The sequence below is a fragment of the Eleginops maclovinus genome, chromosome 13 (genome assembly GCF_036324505.1).
Source record: "Eleginops maclovinus isolate JMC-PN-2008 ecotype Puerto Natales chromosome 13, JC_Emac_rtc_rv5, whole genome shotgun sequence".
NCBI lineage: Eukaryota > Metazoa > Chordata > Actinopteri > Perciformes > Eleginopidae > Eleginops > Eleginops maclovinus.
Genome location: NC_086361.1, coordinates 3,266,365 through 3,282,384, shown reverse-complemented (window position 1 = coordinate 3,282,384; position 16,020 = coordinate 3,266,365). Strand labels below are relative to the sequence as shown.

The 16,020-nt window shown below is 37.2% G+C and overlaps 2 protein-coding genes across 14 annotated transcripts in view; one reads left to right on the top strand and one right to left on the bottom strand.

Moving 5' to 3' along the window:
* atf6b (activating transcription factor 6 beta) overlaps positions 1–7,729 on the bottom strand; it is a 31,871-nt gene extending 24,142 nt beyond the window's left edge. For both annotated transcript variants that reach the window (XM_063899277.1, XM_063899278.1), the window contains exons 1-3: positions 7,404–7,729; positions 2,762–2,841; positions 851–932 (exon numbers count right to left, since the gene is read on the bottom strand). In XM_063899277.1, the coding sequence (XP_063755347.1) occupies positions 851–932; positions 2,762–2,841; positions 7,404–7,476 (235 nt within the window). In that variant the 5' untranslated portion in view covers positions 7,477–7,729. The remainder of the gene's footprint in view (positions 1–850; positions 933–2,761; positions 2,842–7,403) is intronic.
* Positions 7,730–10,004: 2,275 nt separating this feature from the next.
* On the top strand, positions 10,005–15,582 carry LOC134874415 (conserved oligomeric Golgi complex subunit 8-like). Of its 12 annotated transcripts, none has more exons than XR_010167056.1 (8): positions 10,005–10,694; positions 11,747–11,977; positions 12,519–12,801; positions 13,369–13,497; positions 13,729–13,794; positions 13,901–13,948; positions 14,039–14,093; positions 14,375–15,582. XR_010167056.1 is itself a non-coding variant. In XM_063898412.1 (8 exons), exons 3-8 carry the CDS (start codon positions 12,786–12,788, stop codon positions 14,419–14,421), a joined length of 357 nt encoding a protein of 118 aa, XP_063754482.1. In that variant the 5' UTR covers positions 10,005–11,977; positions 12,519–12,642; positions 12,747–12,785; the 3' UTR covers positions 14,422–15,582. The 12 variants fall into 12 exon arrangements, 8 of the variants coding, with proteins under 8 accessions (XP_063754482.1, XP_063754486.1, XP_063754485.1 ...); XM_063898412.1 differs by having other exon boundaries at positions 10,005–11,977; positions 12,519–12,642; positions 12,747–12,801; positions 13,905–13,948; XM_063898416.1 differs by having other exon boundaries at positions 10,005–11,977; positions 12,519–12,642; positions 12,744–12,801; positions 13,475–13,497.
* Positions 15,583–16,020: the final 438 nt, after the last annotated feature.

Genomic DNA, 16,020 nt, shown 5'->3' with positions numbered 1-16,020 from the left:
TAATTCATTAAATAAGTACCTCATCTAACAAAAAGTTTGTGGAAGCAACAGTCTGACTTTCAGCCGTATCACTTTAAGACAGTGAAAAACAATAAATATAGTATAAAATGATGAAATGCTTGGATAAAACCCTACAGGGATATAAGGGTTGGTTCTCATTGTGCAGTTATCTAAGTTGAAACATAACTGAATGGTTATATTTACACAAAGAATAATGAGATATTTATAAATGGTCCATCCATCCATCCATCGTGGCGTCCGCACTAGGTGCCCGAACCACCTCAACTGTCTCCTTTCAACGCGAAGGAGCAGCGGTTCTACTCAGAGTCCCTCCCGGATGACTGAACTTCTCACCTTATCCCTAAGGGAGATGCCAGCCACCCTGCGGAGAAATCCCATTTCGGCCGCTTGTATCCACGTTTATAAATGATGTTTAACAAAAAATACATTTGTGGACTTTGAAACAAGGAACTCATTTTTGATTGTTTGATTGGTAAGGTGCCTTAAATTAAAAAATGATGTTTCTTAATATCTTGAGCAGACGCCAATTGGCTTAGAACTGATTGAGACAGACAGGAAGTAGCATAACATTGAGAAAGTGTTGGTTTTGGTCTTTCCATGGGATCTGACAACATTCTGATATATCCAGGTACAACATTTTTAAAATAAAATATATAGTTAGTAGTAGTCTTAGAATACTGCTGCTGCTTTTAATCTTATTAAATGTGTTCCACCCTCACTGCTGGGTCAGCAGTGAGGAGGAAAAATCTCCTGCTTGACTCTAAAGCAAAACACTGACGCAGCTAGTTTCAGGTTTCCACTGAAGGCCTGTGATAGGCCGGTCTGTTACCTGTGAGAAGGTTGTCGTCAAGGTGTTGCCATGGCGACGTGGGGTTGTCAGGATCGAGGGTGAGCACGAGGTCATTGTCAAACTGTGAGGGGGGGAGGAAGGAGGGAGAGTCAGGCGGAAAATGTAGCAAAACAACCGCTGGATAAATCAGTGTGTGTGTGTGTGTGTGTGTGTGTGTGTGTGTGTGTGTGTGTGTGTGTGTGTGTGTGTGTGTGTGTGTGTGTGTGTGTGTGTATGTGTGTGTGTGTGTGTGTGTGTTTAACTTTAACCCATCTCACAGAGTTAGCCTGATTATCCTTTGACCCCTCATCTAAACTAACTGGGGGGGGTTAACTGCAGTGTTTATGCTGCTGCCAACACAAGGTCAATGACAGACCAATATTCCATCATTACAATTTAAAAAAGGGGATTTCAATTTCATTCTACTTTATAATTCTAATCCGCTACATTTCAGAGGCTAAAATTGTAATAATGTAACTAATCTAGTATAAACTATGTAAAATACTGCAATGTGACGAGCACAATAATTGTTGCAAAACATTTTTCCGGTTCTTGTTAATTAATAGGCTAAACTTGCCAATTTTGTGCAGAAAGGACATTGGGAAAATCTGTTAAAAGCAATGGCTGCTGTTACACAATAATATATAATATAAATAAATATATAAATATTTGGAATACTCATGCTGCATTGATACTCAATGCTTACTTTTAATAAAGTAATTGTTCATAATTGTTTCCTGTATAGAGGCCCCATAGCGCGTTTAGTGTATTTTTGTCTTTGCTGTAGGTTTTTGTGCATGTAAATGGTCTTCAATTGGCCTGCAAATATCGAAGGGAGCTTATATTGGCTAGATCTCAATCACATGGTATGTGATAGGCTAAGGGGCTGGACATTTCAAGCGCTTGAGCAACTAACCAATCAGAGCAGACCGGGCTCTGGTTTCAGACAGAGGGTGAAGGGAGGTGCTGCAGCACAGACAGTATGAGAACAATAAAGAGCTTTTTGAACATTAAGGCATGGAGACATGTCCCAGGAGAGACACTACATACAAATATGAATCTGAAAATGAGCAGAATAGGGCCCCTTTAAGTATTTCAATTTCATACTGATTTAAACTTCTACTCCATTACATTTCAGAGGAAAATATTGTAATTATTTTTCACTACATTATTTTGAATAGGTTACTTTTTACATTTAAAAGTTTGTATAACGTCTAAAATACCGAGATGTGAGTAGAAGTGTGGTTAATTGTTGCCAGGCTTAACTTGCCATGTTTGTGCAGAGAAGCGATTTTTTTTATCTATGGGAAGCAATGACTGTAGTTACAGTAAAAATGTTGAAGATGCATGCTGAGGGACACTTATAACAACTCCGTTCTTGAAGCAACTTGTTCCTTTTGTTAAAACAAAAAAAACACAAATGAAGTTTCACTTTAAATGATGGACAACGCTTCAAAGAATGTATGTACTGTAGGAGTATGCAAGCAGAGGTAGAGTACAGGAGTGTTTTTTTAAGTGGCTGAATGCTTTAGAAGGGCCTCATCATAATCATATTTCCAAAAGAGGGGCCCATAAACTATCAAATATTATTAAACCCTCAAGATGAGCACAGAGGAAGAATATAGCCCTGGATATGAGATTAATGTTATTCTGCAGCATGTATAAGGGCTCTTTTGCAGATAACACGTTCCTGTTACTCTACTGTTATCAGCAGGTTCCTTATGCAAAGGTGAGAAAAAACATCCACAAGAGAACATAGTTCAGAGTCCAAAATCAAAGATAGAGTGTTTCATTTGTGTCACTGAATGACTGGAGTGTTTGTAGCCGAGGCAGAGCATCGGTTTCCCTCTCAGTGCGGGACAGAAACCAGAGCTCTGAACAGTATCACTTTCTTTTTGTCTCTGTACGTACCGACCACTCGTATTTCACCCCTCTGCTGAAGTCAGCGTCCTCGCCCTCCTCCATGCTCTCACACTGGTACAGACAGGCATCTGAAGAGGGAAAGTTATTATTATTCAACATTTCAATATGCACGAGAGAAGCCAGCTACAATGATATCTAATGGAGAAAGTGTCCAGAGGGTTCTAAGTATTAGTTGTATTTTTCCTTCTGTCCCTTTCCACTCTTTAACGTCAAACGCCACCAAACAGAGGTCGCTATGGCAATGGTGGTGCATGAAGAAGCAGTGGCCGGTAGCGCTTATGAATTTTGCAAATACTTTTTAGTGAAGTACGTATGGCATATGAGACGGATACACTTCATCACATAACATCGGAGAAGGAAGTGTGGTGTTTGGTCGGACCAAAGAGGGTTTGTGATTAAGGCCCCGTTCCAAACCACCTCCGACGCACTCCCTCTCCATGACGGAGCTGAACGGGGCTCCCTTCTTTCAGGTGGAGGGGGTGAATACAGCAGAACGTTTTGGGACAATCTCTCCTCTCTCCAGCAAACAGGAAATGGCATAACTTGGCATAGCTCGGGAAAAAGATAAGAGAGCACTCCAAATTTCAATCTTTATCTCTACATGTATGGCAGCCAGTCCAGGGTCTGTTGAATTCCAACACAGAGAACAATTCAGTAGTTTATAGAATACAATAAAACATTTGTTTTTAAATCATCCAACTCAAAGATATGTCTATGCAAAATAAAACAAGAGAAACTGATAATGCTGAAGTGGTCTCTTAATTGTTTCCGCGGCTGTAAAACGCCCAACAATCTTTGATGGCGTTGGAACTTATTTTGTTTTAAAATCTGAAGTTTATGAGGTGCTTGGTTTATGCAACAATGATAAAGCTTTACAATCAAATGCACACGTTACTGCTTTACAGACACGGTAATATGACCCCAAGTTAAAAAAATGATTCAGTACTGTACTGTTCTTTTTTGCCATATTTTGTGTCATGATGGACAACCAAGCTACAACCGCATTCCATTGAGCGAGCCTTTGTTACAGGATTACAATACATTGTTTGGATCATTGAGGATGTGTGTGAGTACTCATAAAACACACTTAGAAATAAATTACAAATCACATACAGGATTCACGAGCAGTCTGCCTTTACTACCTTTTAGGTTCGGACCTTTTTAATGTTTCACTGAAGACATTAAAAAATGTTTAGGACAATTGACTCGAAGGTTGAATAAGTAATGGTTGCTGTTCTTCATCACTGTTCAAGGTTTTCCTTACAAAAGCAGCTTTTCATTTTTAAAAATAAAAGTGTATGGGAGAAGACTTAAAGGATAAGTTAAAACAGACAAACAATTGACCAGTTTTAGTATTTTAAACTCAATCGATCATTCAGGCATGTTGCAGGAGGTATTAAAACACTGTTAAAGTTTGCAAATAATTATTTTATTAATAAACAAGAAACTGAAAATGTATTTGTGATCAAATAAAGGATAAATCATTTGTACATTGGTAATAAATGTATCATTTAGGACTCTCTTTCTCAGAAGCTTCTCCTCCTGCATTTGTTGCTTTACTTTTTGAACATTTTATGTTTGTTTTTTTACTACTTTGATAGTGTAGTTTATATTTTAAATCAAAATATAATATAAATATATATATTTTTTAAATATATGTATATTATATTAATTTAAAATTTGAATTGAAACTTTATTATTTGTAGCTCAGCCCATTTAAAGTACAAATCACATTAAAAAATGTGACGGTTCAATTTAACGCACAGCATTCAAGATGGGACCTGAACCAGGAGAAACACAAGGGTTAAATGCCTAGTTCATTTGTTAAATCATACTATATGGCATCAAAATTACAGATAAAAAATGTAGGTATTTCTAAGAAGTGTACGGTATAGAGGACTTCACCATGACCCTGTCTGACTCCAGTCCTGCTTTGCCTTATTTGATGATGCAGAGATGAAAAAACACATACGGACTTTGAGACTGAGACAAACAGGGAGGCCTTTATTGAACCCACATCCTGTCCAAGAGAGCAGGTGTGAACCACTGGTGTAGCAGCAAATATTAGCTCTGTACTCGAGATATCAAGTATTCAAATTTCACAACACTGCATGAACAAATGTATCTATTGATTTAAAAATAAGTAGTTAGTAGTTTAGTAATTTGAAAAATATTTGAGCTATGTGTACTTCACCTGAGTTTCCAATGTTTAAGATACTTTATTTCACATCTCTGAAGATAATATTGTTATTTAATGACATTTTGCAGATTTAGATTGATATTTCAAACTAAATATATTTAACTAAGCTATACTAAATCATCATACGTTAGCTATCCAGTATTATAAAGTAAATACAATTAGCTCCACCTTTACCAACAGCACCAAGGGAAGAACAGATCATTATAATCTAATCATTTCCAATATTATTATTATTAAAATCGTACAAGCTGCCGGCAAAACAATCCAAAAGGTAATAAATGTCTGTCAATTTTCTAAGGTCATAAAATCTGTTGATAATTAATGACATGATACAGCCTAGCCAAGTGCAACCTGTTTAAAGGTTTCTTCTTCCTCCCAAATACCCTCAGTGTTCTTCTTTGCTGTCAATATCCATTGTGTTTTGGCCTCCATCTGTACCTTCCCTATTGCTGCTGCATTGACCCACGTCTCTCACGGGAATCATTCAAGTTTCTTCTAATCTCCTCAAAGAACAACCGAACAGTAAAACAGACACCAGAGGTTGTAAATCTCAATGTTCGCCCACCAAATGTAGAAACAAAGCAGTGACAGCAGCTGGTGGTTATTTCTCACTGCTGTATGTCTCTGATTGGTTTGCACAAAATGAAGCATTATGATTTGTCTCCTATTATGTACTCTGAATACCAAAAGCTACTACTATGCATAAAACACTCTCATCTAAACACACTTGTACTACCGTCCATCCTGTATAACCTATAGAATAGCTACGACTGTCCATACACAGTATTCCTATCATACCTCCAGCTGTTTATCCTACCGGCTACTTATGAGCATTACTTATATACGCTGCACAAAATCTTTTATATTCTTTATTCCTGCACTTAAGGTTCGGTAAAATTATAATATGAGACTAAATCTTGTCTTAAGAGTTTGAAAATACTGTAATATTGCATCTTTTGGCGTTCAAAAACCTCCCACATTACAGAAATTGTATGTCATTTCTTGAATTTAACCGGCGGTTGTATTATTTTCCTTGACCCACTTGGTCTGTAAATCCACATTACCTTTTTAAAATCTCTTCGGGTAAATATTTGGCGAAAGCAACATTTATCGACCCTAAAATAACAATGATACATTAAGGTATTAGGTCAAAAATGATGTGTTCTCCATATTGCTCATTACTTTTGTTCCACTTCCTACTTTGTATCCATACACACTGTTAATATTGCTCATATTGTGTACTGTATTTCTGTCTTTATTTTTGATTCCACACTTTATTTTTTATATATTTCTTACTCTTACCCTGCACTAAATAGTTGTGCACTCCTGGTTAGATGCTTAACTGCTTTTGGTTGTCTCCTGTGTCCTCCTTGGAAGTACTGTACCCGACTACAATTTTAAAAAGGTACCATTACCTTTATGCTATTTTATGCTTTACTCCACTACATTTTGGAAGCCAATATTGTTCTCTTTTACACCGCTGCATTTATTTGAAACATTTTAGTTGCTAATTTCTTTAAAGATTTTGATTATTAGCTAATATCAGATATAAATACATGATTAAATCATCATGAATTATGAAATCCAGCAACAGTATATACATTAATATAAATTAGTTCATAATTGCACACTAACACACCATAATCCAGTAATGTAATATGATTCTAAAATAGAGCATTAAGCATAATAACTACCTTTACTGTTGGTAAAGTATGTTTTAATTAATGTCAATACCTTTGTACTGTTATTTAAGCAATTCATTATTACTTCTTCCATCACTGGTTGTCTCAGTACTTCTGTGCAATGATAATCAGTTGGATCGTATCTAATATGTAAACATGATGGACATACAGTATCAGCTCCATGCCTTGTTGGTTCATATTAAAACAAGCAGTAACCTGCTGAATCTACATTGAGTGTGGAGTAATGTTTCAAACACATTCAGTTTGATTGTGTTATTTTCGCATGCATCTCAAAATAACCACTTCGTTATTATGATCATGAAATCATGCTTGTGTAATGACTGAGTTTTAACAAGCAACACAAGACAATAAACTGCGGGTCTTTCAGAGTTAAAGGAAGAAAACAGACCAGAAGAAACAAGTGTTTCTAAAAATGTGTGATCTGGTTTCCCCCCACCGTGTTAAAGATAAACAGGCATATCCGGGTCTGCTGACTGAGGAAGCACACTTACACACTGCAACCGCGAGCTCCGGGCATCTTTTGCATAGTTTCATACATTCGTTGTTAAATAAAACCCTTATTTTCACAAGGGAGATTTTCTGTGGGGGAGGGAGGTTCGCAGTTTATACTCCCCAGCTTCTGAGCACTGCTGTGGGGCATCCACAAACGCCCGTTATCACACCCGTCTAGCTTTGTATGGTTTTAACACATGTGTTGCATCAAAAAAGGGATTAAACGTAAACTCACCCCAGTCTTCGCTTGTCAGGAGGTTATCAGCGAAGAAACGACTGTCCAAATCAGAAAGTAAATCCGTACTCATAGCCACAAAGGCAGTGTGTTTGGAGAGCAGGGGGCTGCAGTCAGATAGCGACGTGATAACAGCTAGCTTAACAAACACTGACGCGATAGGGCGGCTAAATTTAGCATTAAGCTACCTGGGTCAAATTGAGGCTGTATATCATGTATAATCCAAATGCCTGTCGTGTTTCTTCCGTTATAAAAGTGGTATATTTATTTTATCCTGACGATAAATCGGTTCTTGTTCCCTTAGCTTCGCATATGACAGACAAGGAAATGCATTTTCCCGAAAGTTACCACCTACTAGTGACAGATCAGCCAATGACGGCAAAGAAATGTCTGACTGACTGGGCAAACAACCAATGAGGTGATTCAAAGACTGCAATTGGGACGCCAGCCAGCCTATTGTTGATGTTGATGCAGAGAGAGGAGTTTAAAGGTGATTTGGCCGAATCGAAACAGTACATTTTGATAGACAGGAGAAAAAGACCAATAGACGTGAGGGAATTCCGGGTCCGCGTTGAATCGACATGAGCGCTAGGCCTGTCCAGCTTATCTCATCACTGCAACAAAAACATAAAAGCTACACCACGTTACAACAGATGAACTTTGTTTTCTTTTTTAAAGCGCTAGAGTTTGTGGATGTTGCTGGCTCTAGTATGTTATATTCTTAATTGACGAAGAAGGGGAAGTTATAACACACGGTACCTGTCAGTCAGGGGCACATAAGGACACATTAGTGTATTTTCCCAAAGACGAACTACCACATAACAAAAGTTTAAAACCTAAATAAACCTCCTACTTTTAGTCTGTTTAAGTGAGAAAACAAGGGTATGTTGTGTTCTTTAAGAAATATGTAACTTCTTAACATTCTTTTACTGTATTAAAGGAAATAAAATTCTGAATTGTTGTAATTTATCACCATGCTATATAGCCTGCTTTTGCAACCTCAAGCAACACAGATGAACATATTATCAGGTTGGGTGCCACCAAATGAACCCACATCATTGGCCTATATTGCATATTTATCCAAAAGACTTAAACTCAGGCATCCCTGTTCATGTCATGTCTCGTAAATTACTAGAAGTAGTAGTGTCAGTTTTACTGACCACTATCTTTTCCAAACACAGAAAAACGTATTATTGACAAACCACAGCGGCCAAACAACATCATATTATTTGAAGAATATCATATAAAATGTTAGTAAGTAAGTAAGTACAATTTTATTTATATAGCACCCTTCTCAACACGAATGTACAAAGTGCTTTACAGGCAGTACACAGTAAAATACAAAATAACAACTGTAAAATGTACAATAAAAGGCATAAAACACAACAGTACAAATAACACCAGTGTAGGGGCAGCTAAAAACCCACCTCCCCCGACACCGCAAAAGCTTGTCTGAAAAGGTGAGTCTTCAGATGCGGTTTGTCCTGTAAATGTGGACCAGGTCGTGAATGTAGGCAGGGGCTTGGCCATGGACAGCTCTATATGTAAAAAACAGAACTTTGAACTGCATTCTGAGATGGACCGGGAGCCAGTGCAGGGCGGAAAGGATCGGAGTGATGTGGCAAGTTTTTTTGGACCGTTTTGGAGCAGTGACATGCGGTGAGGGGAGGCAGGTGAGGCCGTGCCTCACCTGTCATCATGAAAAGTAAAATGAAGAAATAAATGTAATGATCATATTTATCCAGTTGTTTGTATTATAAAGTTATTTTCCTTTTAATTTCACCAGTTTTACATTATTTTGATCCAAAATCGCTGAATTTTCATATTCACGTTCAAACACTGAGAACGGCTGCTCGGTGAGGCACCAACCTGCTGACATGCTATACAGTGAGACTGTAACTGCTGTCTGTCTGTATGTCGCTATTAAAATGTTCAAACACTCTGGCTATATTAACTAATTTCCATACTTTAGCTGGTGTATATAATATACAGTGTTTTTTGTCAACTGTATGTCTGTAACGTGTCTCTTGTGCTGAGCAAAACCGCTGCGAAGAGAGACTAGGTGAGGCACGCAGTTCTCCTGCCTCATGGCAGTGGGTGCTAGTGAGTCCAGTTCAAATCTGATTGTGATGACGTCAGTGCCTCACCAGCCATGAACTTCACCGCACGTCACTGTTTTGGAGTAATCTGACTGCAGCATTGTGGACCTGTTGTAACCGGTTTATAAATGTTCTGTTGAGGCAGGAGAACAGAGAGTTGCAGTAGTCAAGCTGGGACGAGATAAAAGCGTGAATAGCCATCTCAAGTTCTCACCAATGTTTATTCTTCCTGACGTGTTTAAAATAATGTGTCCTTTTCTAACTCTAAATGTCAGTGAATAAAGCGTTGGCCTTCTAAACATGTACTACTTTCCAATTACATCATAGTATTTACATTTATGGAAAGATGCAAACAGTATGTTCTCACTTTTTAAAATAACATCAGTGTTCATCGACCACAAAAATATGTCATTGCTAAAAATAAATTTAAAAAAGGTTCCTGTTCTCGTTAGAGATGAGGTCGGATGTTATTCTGTGAACTGAATCATTTCAGTCTGCACGAAGATGAGGGTGGATATCTTCCGCATTTTAGCCTTAATGCTGGGCTGTAATTCCATTTCAGGTTAGGACTTTTAATTCTGTCTTATTAGTTTTAAAGTTTTATTTCAATGAAAGAAAAAAAAAAGTATTTCTGATTCTGATGTAGTGTACACTAAATATATTTGTATTTACTATCAGATAATAAAGAAACAAAGGTTTTCTAATAAGCGTACCCTCTTTTGCACAGATATTTGCTTGTAGCCTTGTATGTTGTTGTGTGAAGATGTCGCTTGTTTCTTTATTTGAACACTGAAAATGTACGTAGAACAGAAAGAGATGTAGGCCTAATGTAGGCCTACATGGTTTTAGCACATGGCTATTTCCACCTGTAGTTTCAAGGTAGGTTCAAGTTTAAGTTCAACTTTATCTTCGAAACTCTGAGTTATGTCCTGAAAATGTTGCAAAAAATGTGGCTACATTAAAACCTAACAATGACAGTTCAAATTTGTTCACTCAAACACCTACAGTGTGATTTTGACTGTGATATTAAACCCCTTTTATTCTCTTTGCAATATAAGAAATGTTGGCGATGATGATACATGATACAGTTCAGTGGTAGATAAGTCACTGTACATTCAGAGATTAACCCTCTCAGACTCTGGGAGATATTTCTGTAATGATTCAGCTGTGGAGCTGACAGTGATCCCGTCAGGTCAGAGCACACTTCTTCTTCTTCTTTCTATTTTTTCTTTGCTTTTCTTGAATCCATGACAGAAAACAATTGAAACATTTATGAAATGGTGTATTCATAGTGTAAATGTGTACTTTTATATTTTTAGACTTACTTTTTAAAGTGTACTTCTGCATTTCTGGGTATTTAAAGTTAGTAATTGTATTTTATTTAAGATTTCGACATGCTTCAGTCAAAATGAAATACATTACTACAGTTTACCTCCACCTGTCTATCAATCAGCAAAATTACAGAAAAGTATTGGATTTTCATTAAACTTGAAGGGTGTTGATCAGGTGAAGAAAGAAGCTTAAAACATTGGTGTAACCACATCAAGAGCATGAGTGGGGTAGTGTGGCGTATTTTGGTAGGCTGAGACAAATATTAGCATCGTTAGGACTCTCTCAACCAAAAACAATGAGGATTTTTCCATGGCATTTCAGAATATTACAGAAAATAAGACATTTTGCAATCACATTATTATACTTGTTCAGCAGGAAAATATCCACATATTAACATCTTTTATGATTTTTGTAGCATAAATACAATTGCTAGAAGTACAACGATTATAAAGCTATAAACAAACTGTATCTTGGTCACATGACTTCACAACACCAAAGTGAAGCTAAAGGTTGCTAATTTTTCAGCTTGATGGCGTTTAATTGTCTTATTTAGTCGCTTGTTAAGAACTGTTGTTTTAATGACAAATCAAAGTTTCAGACACTCACCAGAGGGATATTTACTGATGTATTTTGTGTCGTAGAAAAAAACTGAAAATCTCTTCAATTATCTAAATGAAATCTGAATGAAACCTACGAGTTATTATAACAGCAATAGACTACGATACGTTTTTTTTCCTAGCGTATATTTGTGTTTCTAAGTCACAACTTAAAGCTATAGAACACATTAAAAAGGAACACCTTCCTAACTTAGAAAATGTAAGGTTTAGGTTTAAACTTCTAACTTATCCTGAATAGTCAATCATTTTATGATGTAACTATAAATTGTAAAAACATTAATGTTTCTGAGTCCAGGAACAATCAGAGTCGATGCTACAGACAGGACCAGCGTGACTCTGAACTGCCCTCAGGATGATGGAGGACCACACGATCCAACATGGAGCAGAGACTCTGTTGAGATGAATCGACAGAAAGGCTTTTATGTTTCTCCTGTTGACCGGACATTGACTATAACAGACGTGAAGCTACGTAACTCTGGACTCTACTACTGTGGTAGAAAAGCTGTTTTTCTGCAAGTGATTGAAGGTGACAGTCAGAGAGGAACAGAGAAATATGGGTATTAGTGGGGAGAGTGCAGCAGTGAGTTTTGAGAGGCTTGTCATGCAAACAACTCCCTGTTACACCACAACCTTTAATTTAATATTTGCTGATTTTTTATCTTTAGAGGTTTTGGAAGGTGGATTTTGTCACCTTGGGACAGAGCCAAGCTAGCAGTTTCCCCTATTTCTAGTGTTTTTGCTAAGCTAAGCTAACCAGCTGTAGTTTCATATTTACCTTACAGAAATAAGAGTAGTAATAATCTATAATCTTTTTAATTAAATGTAGAAAAATAACATCAAACAAGAGGTAATTCAAATGAAACTTGTCCTATGTTAACTGTATTTTAAACATGAAGTCAAGTACAATCTTCCTTTGCATTCCAGTGGTTTTGATGTTAAAAACACAAAACAACACAGCAAAAAAGGCCACAGCTGTTCTTTATTTTGAAATGAGTCAATCATTTCATGACTTTAATGGTTAAATGTTATTACCCTGTATTACGTATATCCTCTTAATCACTTTGAAGCGACCAAGGCACCACCCATCCCCAATCTCACTGACATCAGAAGCAGCAACACCTGAATCCTCAACATCTCCTATGACTGCTTCAGATACGACTCCGACACAGGAAGAAAGCAAAGGCAGGAAAGGTGGAGATAAAAAGGACAACAACAGTAAGATTAGTTTAATATGCAAATACATTGATAACAAAAAAAATGTTACTGTACCTTTATTTCTCTGCCCTGCTCAGAAGATAACAACAATAACAGCAGCAGGACCAACAACAACAAAAATGGTGGCAAGCACAGGTAGGACTAAAGTATGTAAATCAAAAACAAGACAAGCTTTGAGATACAGAGCAGTGTTTGAAAATGTCTTGAGATTACATTTGCACTAACTTCCTGTAGCTACTTATATAATAACACTCTTTGTTGCAACACTCAGCTTTGTTTGTTAAATATAACATGTTCCTCCTTTTATCAGTGTTGATGATAAGTATAACAAATACCAGGATGCGTTGGGCTTTTACGTCTGCCGATAGCATTACTGCTTAAAAAATCAGAGTAGTGATAATATGTTGCGATTATCCTGCTGAACAAAACATGTACGTATCTTAAACGTGTATTTGCTACAGGGCTTTTTGTCTGAATTACTAAATCTAAAAGAAAATCCCATTGCTTTTTGTGGAGGGAGGCCTTTGAGATGATAAAACCTTGCAAAATGAACCCTTTTGCGATGCTATTTTTTAAAAAGGGTCTTTTTCACAATACAAGCTGGAACATGTTCCTTTAATGACAGGTCAGTTTTTCACTCTGTTGTGTTTCTAATGTGTCACGACCCAAAATAAAAGTTGTTCATTCTTACTGTGTCTCCAGTGGCTTCTAAAGATCAACAACAAACTCTTAATTTGATGATTCGAATGGTTTTCTCTGTCCTTCTTCTCCTCATCATCATCATTATTATCATCCTCTACTTCACTAGGAAACGCCGGTTTAAAAAGCGAGGTAATTGGAACAGCGTGTATACACTTCAAAGAAAAACAATGCATTCAATGTAAGAAGTTCCAGAAAAAGTTCTGTTGTTTGGCCGCTTTATCAACAGAAACACGTGGTTAGTGACATACAACTAAACATCTTTAATGCATTGATGGATCAGAGATAGTGTTGGCAGTTTTTTACAGTTTTATCAATCCAAAGTTGAGTGATACCCAGTGACGTTCACAATCTTTTTCACAGGAAATGAAGAAACACACCCTGTCGTTGATGACATACAGGATGGATTCATCATTCAGGCTGATAATGGTGGGAGATAGATCACTTCCTTTTTCTATTATCATCGAGCCTGACATGAAATATAATTTCCTATCTTCATATGCAAGAAATGCCTGTATATGTCCTTTTTTGGTAGAAAGCTCGGCTGGACCAACAGCTGCACACTGTACGACAGATTTTACAGGTAACTTAACATATTTTATTACCTGCCTTTATGAAAAGCAGAAAACTATTTATTCTGTTATCAATAATTGTTGGTGAAATGTTTTAATAGATGACTCAAACCAAAATGATCCTAGATACTCCAACATCCCTGGAGAAGAAGACAGGTAAAGATGGAGCCCCAACAACTTTTCACCACATTCTCTTACTCAATATCTATGGTTATTTAATATTATTTCCCAAGAGTCTCCTTATTCATGTATTAGCAACACTTTCATTATATTAAATTAAGTAAGTAATTCTGGCTCAAAGTGTCAGATTCAACTAAAATAAGGTTTAAAGAAAACTACATTTTACTTTATTAAAATACTGTAGGAAACACAGTTAGTCATTTTCACCCAGATAATTCAAACAGAAATTCTGTTGACTGGTATGTTGTCTTTCACAGGGTTGTCACAGCTGACTGACAACACATTTAAAACTGGAGACACCTGAAGCACCTGGAAACAACAGGGACCAATATCTGTAGTTATTCCTCAGCATTTTGCTTCTGTTTTTGGTTGTTGATAAAAAAACAGACAACAAGTTATGTTGAACAAAGGTTATTGGTTTTGAAAGTCGGGATTCAAACAGCTTTTAGAAAAGAGGGCACAGATTTATTACATGTACATTTAAAGATACTTGTGTTTCTGGCATAGGAATTGGATCCAAATGAGAACAAATGGTTTTGAAGAACCTTAAAGTGGATCTTTCATCAAAAAGGGAGTCAGTGGAGGTTCTTGTGGACAGCCGCACGTGTGTGTGATCAGAAAAGCAGCAGAGGGTCTGGAGGGTTGGAGTTAGGGTAAAAAAAAAAACCTGGGTTACTAGGTGGGGAGGTAGACAGACGGAAGTAATCAGTGTTGAGGTGGAAGTTGATCCAGGTTTCTGGGAGGACAATAATCATGTCAGTTTATCACAATTGGGTTTAAGAAGGATTCTGTTGTTTGGGAAGTTTTGTGGAAATGTGGACCTGGATGATGTAGCAGTAGGTGGAGCTCATGGCAGCGCATTTTGTTTGTAGGAAATTAGAATCGAAGGATGTTGTCCTGTGTGTTGCTCAGGGGCACCACAGCAGGGCCCAGGAGGTGAACTGGGACCTTTCCAAGTGGCAGTTCACTTTCCATATCTCAAGTCTGTTCGGGGACTTGAACCGGCAACCCTACAACTCCCAGTCCAAGCCCCTACTGACTGAGCCACTGCTGGATATGACCATGGCAGCGTATTATGTTACCAAGTCGTAGAAGGTAGAGGATGAAAAGGAGAGGACCAAGCAAGGAACGCTGGGAACGCCTTGGCCATTTGGTTCTGATGGATGAAAAACAAAAGCTTAAAGACATGGCAACTTTGAGGAACTGGAAACTGAAAAGGGGCTGGTTTATGTACTTTTAATGCTTATTGGTGAGGGGGGGCCCACATGAGCATGAGCTCGAGATCAAATTGCTCGCTAATTAAATCGGCATGGGGCATACAGTGATCTCCATTATCGATTCCTCGCAGGCCTGGGTTGCATTTGCCTTTTGATGAAGAACAAACATACTGTTTAGTACAAGTTACATCATTCCAAATGCGGCCAGTAATAGATTAGTTTGTATTTTTTAAATAAATAAAATAATAACTGCCATATTGTGTCCTGTTCTCTTTTTTGAATTCATTTAACTTCATTTATATCATTAAAATATACTTTAAATTATACCAATGGATTTAATTGTACAGTAAAATTGGAGTCTTTAATTAATGCTGTGGGAAAAAAGACCTTTAATAATAACACCATCAGTCTTTTACTTCCTGTGATTTTGAACTTCTTTTATTTAAAACCTGTGGTTAAGATGCAATCCCCCACCCTTTTCTGTCAAGTCTTGGGATGGAGCGTAATGTTTCAGAAAAGGGTTAGTTGAAACATCCTGCTCATCCAAAAATCCCCTGCTACAGGAGACTTTTGAATTATTATTTAAATAAATGTAAATCTTACATTGATTCTAATCGGTCCTATACAAAAGTGTTTCAGTGTTCTAACTCACAATTAGGACAATTCATTCAGACAGAGGAAACATG